The sequence below is a fragment of the Atta colombica genome, unplaced genomic scaffold, assembly GCF_001594045.1.
Source record: "Atta colombica isolate Treedump-2 unplaced genomic scaffold, Acol1.0 scaffold105, whole genome shotgun sequence".
NCBI classification, from domain to species: Eukaryota; Metazoa; Arthropoda; class Insecta; order Hymenoptera; family Formicidae; genus Atta; species Atta colombica.
The window spans coordinates 3229214-3235364 of NW_017259190.1; the positions used below are offsets into that span (position 1 = coordinate 3229214).

The window sequence follows — 6151 nt, forward strand, 5'->3', positions numbered from 1 at the left end:
TTGAATTATTTAAGCATTAAAGATCGTTACAGACATTTAATTTCTAGTATTGACTATGTTCTCACATGTGCGATCAGAAATAAAGATTCTTAATATTGTTTAATTTTGTAAGGTATTTTTGAAGTAACAATATAAATGCTTGATCTAGAAACATATATATGTCGTTAGAAAGTTCAATCATCGCGGGATGATCTCGCCTCCTCTCGATTCATTTCTATCCCGCGAACAGTCAACGGTCTCTCCTTTGCGCGAATCGATATGAGGATCGCTGCAGATCAGAGGGCTGATAATGCATGAATTGAATTACGGTATACGCATGTTGAATTATCCTCACGTAACGTAAAGCCCCATGACGTGTCGATGGTACGCCACATCCGCGCCGACGCCGCACACAACTGCAACAGAAAGAGGATCAAAAAGATTTGCAACCCTGCTTGTCTGATGAATCCCCCATCTCGGTCCGGCATCCCAGGCACCGACCCTTTCGATCGGTATATTATATTTTTTGCGCCAGACGAGACCGAGTAATTTATAACCGGAACTCCAATATGCATGCGAATCATGCAAGATTCCTGCACAATAAATAGTCAAATCTCACAAATATGACGATATTATTTTTGGATCAAAAATAGTAAAATCGCGTTACATTTCCTCCATCACTTCAATAAAATCTCCCTAAATTAAGATAAGATTATCTAATATTAAATAAAGTATTTTTAAAAACCATAATGTGAACATATACAACAAATAGAAAACAAAAGCCTTAAATGAGCAAGTTGGATCTTTAGTGTATAAATAATTCAATGTGAATTTATAGACTCGTATCAAATCCTAAAAATTGCGCGCCGAATTTAATTTCCATTTTTAAAACGCAATTCTAACAAAGTAAAGTAATATCACAAATTAAAAATTGACAAACAATTTAATAATATTGACATTTTAGAATAATAGGCATTTTAGAAAGATCTTAATAATTTAATGCCAATCTTAAAATCTAAGATTCTCTATTTAATTCTCTATTTAGTTCTACAGCTTATCAAACTTCTGCCAATATTCTTTTCTCTCTTTCGTAACTTTGCGTCGTCCATTTGTCCTTTCCATGCTTCGAATTTTCCCTCGCTCGTACATGCTGATGCATTAATTACAAACTGGATACTCGCTTGTGTATTCCAAACGCGTGGATGCACATGCATTTCGGGATTTTTCAATAATGTGACGTTGCGATAACGAGGCAAAACGCTCATAACTTCAAAATGGACAAAAGTGACCAAGAGATAATTCTAGAATATCCTCGACATTACGCGCGTAATATTCCATTCAACCAGAGACAGAAAAAAAGAGAGAGAGAAAGAGAGAATCGTTTCCAGAGAGAGAAAAAATATATTTTTTTATATATGCAACCTGGGAATATCAAAGGTATAGACATATCTGAGAGAATACGAATCGCCCGTGGCAAAGATATCAAGAGATCCCACATTAATCTCCACATCTCATGGCAATATAAAATTATTCTATTGTATACGCCGGGGAGAGTGTACACGTTGTGCAAGTATCGCGTACACAATAGATCGGCTATATTGCAGCCTGACAGGAAATCAATACACAGCAGGTTCAACGTCGAATAGGATTTTTTTCTCACGGGGGAGCAACGGATCGACTTGAACTTCTATGGGAGAAGGAGACATGGGACAAAGCCGATCATCTCGAATTGATGTAATTGCCCCCCCGGGATAAATCACGTGTTGTATGTGTCAGGAGAAATATATCGAATGATCGTTCGTAGGAGAAATTCATTCTTTTTATGATATATGAAACTCATTGTGAGATATGTTACTTTGAAGTCATGATGACGAAAAGGAAAATTAATTATCGATTCTATAAAAATCTATCTATAAAAAAGCTGTCTTTTAAATTTAACGCCAACTTAAATGTCTTAAATATAGCTAAAAAAAAAATTAATTATCCTTAAGAAATTGATTTCTTATTTTAACATAAATAGGAGTCTGTGATAGAAATAGTCAAATAAAAATAAATTAAATATCGAGCTATCTCCAAGAAAATTAATTTCTTACATATTTTAGTATAAATTTAATCGAAATCTAAGAAATAGTTAATAAAAGAATTCAATTATATATTATAATATAAATTCCAAGAAAGGTAATTTCTTATTTTGACATACATTTAATCGAAGTCTGTGATAAGTAAGAATAATTAAATAAAAAAAAATAATTATTCCTAACAAATTATTCCTAACTAATTTCTTAATTCAATATCGATTTATTTAAGAGCGTGATAAAAGCGTGAATCGCTAAATCACTCGTTGTTATCACTATTGAAGTCATCAACAATGATGACGAGCATATCTGTAAGTACTCTAATCTGTCTGAAAATTGTGCTCTCCATCAATCCACTGCTATGACAAGCCAACGAGAGGCGACTTGTCGCTCTCGATGCAACTTTTTTCCAAAATTCAACTCTCGAGATCAGTGATGCGCAACCTTTTTAAAGGATCATTTTCAGAGAGCCATTTTTAGAAATAAGTAAAATCTTTTGGGCTGCATAATATTTATTTTATTTACCTATATAAAATAGTAAATATTTTATATTTTCGGTTATGAACTGACAAGTTGCAAAGAATGCACAGATGGCGAATCGCAGGTTGCGCATCACTGCTTGAGATCATTAATTTCCCGTGCGATTAATTGCGCAAAAGACTGAAATCGCGAAAAACTCATTAATTGAGTTGAAATTGAAAAGAATATTTGTTTTTCGTACGCAAATTTTATCACCGCATCCAAACGAATTACATTTGTCTTTAAGCCTTCAGTGCTGAATCTTCGGACAATGATCTTGAAACAATTTTGAGACGGATTTGTAGTGACTCCTAAAGAAGATGACAGAAGGATATCCGAGAGCAGTTCGTGAAAGGTTCTAATTGCGAAGCGGGCCCGATCAAAGGACTTCTAAAATGAAATAACCAGCATACGAGAAAATAATTACGCGAGCCATTAGGGCTCGCTCCACGACATGGTTCCACGACATGGTTACAAATGCAATTAACAATAACGATTTTAAGAAAGCCCTCGTCGAGTTTCAACTTTAATGGACAAGAGTTTCAGTAGCATCAATTTCAGTGATTCGATACGGGAAGAATTATCCAAATCAGGAAATCTAACATCTGCAATTAATTGGCTTTTATAGCCGTTGATTATCTTAACAAACTTGTTGTTAACACTCCTTGCTTTTGTTTCCAGCTTTTTTTTTTAATTAAAATGGACTGCTCATTGGACACGATCCCTTCTTTCGTCCTTCACTTTGAATCACTTTGGATCAAAAGCTTTAAAGACGAAGTTTCGCAATTATCGCTTGTTTCGGCCCGCAAACACAAATGATAAACATACCTCCTATACTTTTCTTGCCTTTTACAGGAAACTTATATAATAACAACAAAGATGCGACAGAGTCTACACACGTGTGTCCTATGTGTGGGCGTGTTCGTAAGTCGTGTTCGTGGGTCCGACGAATTTAAGGAAACACGAAAGCGATGTATTATTCAAAGGACGAAGTCGCAACTTTAATAAAAGGAAAATCCTTCTGGGCGACGCACAGCTGTGAGATATTCGGCTGTCGCCAGGACGAAAAATATTTATAGCAAATTTTACACTTCTTATCCGGTATCGGTAAGTGTTCCTGTTTTATGTATTTATGAGCTAGAATCTATGAAGTAATGGAATTTTGTACGCAGAATAAGTGTGCATTAATGATCTTCACTATAACTCTCGCTGCAGGAGATGACGTGGAAAATGAAGAGAAATAGGATGCTCATTAAACATCAAAGACATTGATCAATTAATTTAACATTTACTCGTCTTTCGACTTCCATTTCCTTTCTTCGCGCGGCTTTAATTTCCGTTTGGCTCGACTCTTTGAATATAAAAATAGGTAAAATCTTGAAAATTCTGTGGAGTATACGTTTAAATTTCTGAATCTACGATGTGTGGTCTTCGGTGAACGGAAACTCACGGGATTCCGGAATAGGAATCTCCGACCGTGTTCAGTGGCAGAACATCGGACGAAGGTTCTGTGACTGGCACATGAATTGACCACCTGCGGTCGCGTTGGTTCACGTCGCGAGTGAATTTCCGGAGTCGTATTGTCCTCCAAGATGTTCCATTGAGAATATCCATTATCCTTCTACTGAGAAGAGAAGGTAGCCAATCATTTTTCTCGAAAATCAAATCTCAGAGAGCGTAGGATATCTTCTCATACGCGAGCGAGCGTTCTGTATTAGACATATCATCATGTGTTATCGCAATGATTAAATTGAGCAATCAACGTATTGAGAAAAAGAATTTAAATCATCAAATATATTATATTTACATATTCTCTTACAAAGGATAATTAACAATTAAAATTCGTATTAGACGAGAATAAATTAATTAAGAGAAACACACTATTTTCAGTGAAAGCGGATCTTTCTTTGTGTTTAAATATTTCAGAGTAAATTTTTGTAAGAAAGTTAAAGAAAGTTATAATAGCGACAAAATGCCGATGAATTCAGGAGGTATCGTTCGAAATAAGGAGGTAAAAGGGCAAAAGGTCTTCCTAAGGATAAATAGTGACAAACAATAGTTAGATAGCTTCCTTTCTTAATTTCTTTCTCTGTCGCGAAAACGAAGACAGATTGACACGATTAGATTCCTATTTCGCGATCGTACTATTTCGGGTCTTCCCTGCATTTCTCTTCTTATTCTTTTTTTACTTCTTGCAGTAAGTATGCCCTGCCCCTTTATTCTGGCTTATTCTAAATTCTATGGAATGAGTTCGTACGGTTGGCAAACGGAGAAATTCCTGGTCTTGGGTTCAATAAGAGGTGCACGATGCCTTTCGGTAATTCGTTTTGGTAATGCAATTAGTCGCGGACACCACTCGTGTCATCAAGGGTGTCTCACCAGAATGGGGCGAAAGCACGTGATAATTAAGACGCCAGACGGGCCATTCTCGAATATAATTAGGCATCAGCTGGCTTTGCAAGAGCATGCCGCTCTTTATCGACTGATATTGCATTGTGTGAAAACTACAGTCGTTTTCTCTGCGTAGAAGATGAACACCTTTTGAATTGAGAGGCAAACCAACATGGTAAAGAGATTTGTTAAAACAATTAGGAACTACAGCGATAATATATGGACTAACTAATTTTCTACGTTAAAGTAGCAAAGTGGTACAGCTAAATAAAATTAGTGATTATGTAATCATGTTTAATAGCGCAGCGAATGGGTTAATACAACAAAGATAACTTTCTATGAAAATCAATTCAATATATATAGAAAACTTTGAAGAAAACATATTGGCTGAGATGTACTTTTACTGCAGCTGTAGAAAAGAAATGTTACATTTTTTCATCGTATGGCAAAGAATTAGTTGAATTAGCATTGATAATTGCTTACCAACATAATTTCTTTGTTGAAAACTTCTATTAATAATTAAATCTGTTCTAATAATATCCTCTATTAATAGTTATAAATATTACTACAGCTTTGGTGAATCAGTTTATTTTTTTTCCATGAGCCAAAAAAACTTGAGAGAATTAAAAATTCTCGACGTGAGAATAGACGGAAAGAACAAATTTAACCTTGGCTTTTAATTCCAAGAGTGTATCTCGCCTCGATTGATAATTCGATTACAACTTTCGCGTGTCGGTTCACGATTCGCAATCGACTCATCTCGAGAGGACTCAATGGTTTCTCCTCAAAGTCTGACGCTAAGAAATCACGAAAGTTTTTCATAAAAAACCCGCCGCGAGTGGGTAGGTATTAGGTATACAGGATGCGGTGGACACGCGGAGTTCAGTAGGAATTAATTTAATTCCTAGCAGTGATCGAAAGGAATCCATTCGTCCGTCGCCGGAAGGATCGCATGCGTCGAACGTTTCTGACGACGGAGCACACGATGGAAATTGAGTTTCGCCGAGTTTTCCGTCGCGACGATTCGATTTGTCCTACGACATCGTGACGAGCGGCACGAAAAGTTTTTCTCGCGCGCAGAGCGAAGCGGAGAGGAGATGAGAGGAGAGAAGAGAAGAACGATCCTTCGCTCTGAATTGCGCACGATCATAAAAAAAAAAAAAAAAAAAAAAAAAAAAAAAAAAGGG

The 6151-nt window shown here is 36.1% G+C and overlaps 1 protein-coding gene across 2 annotated transcripts in view; it reads right to left on the reverse strand.

The window, feature by feature from the left end:
* Window positions 1-6151, reverse strand: part of LOC108689569 — a 27826-nt gene that overhangs the window by 7964 nt on the left and 13711 nt on the right. For both annotated transcript variants that reach the window (XM_018196405.1, XM_018196414.1), the window contains exon 3: window positions 335-395. In XM_018196405.1, the coding sequence (XP_018051894.1) occupies window positions 335-395 (61 nt within the window). The remainder of the gene's footprint in view (window positions 1-334; window positions 396-6151) is intronic.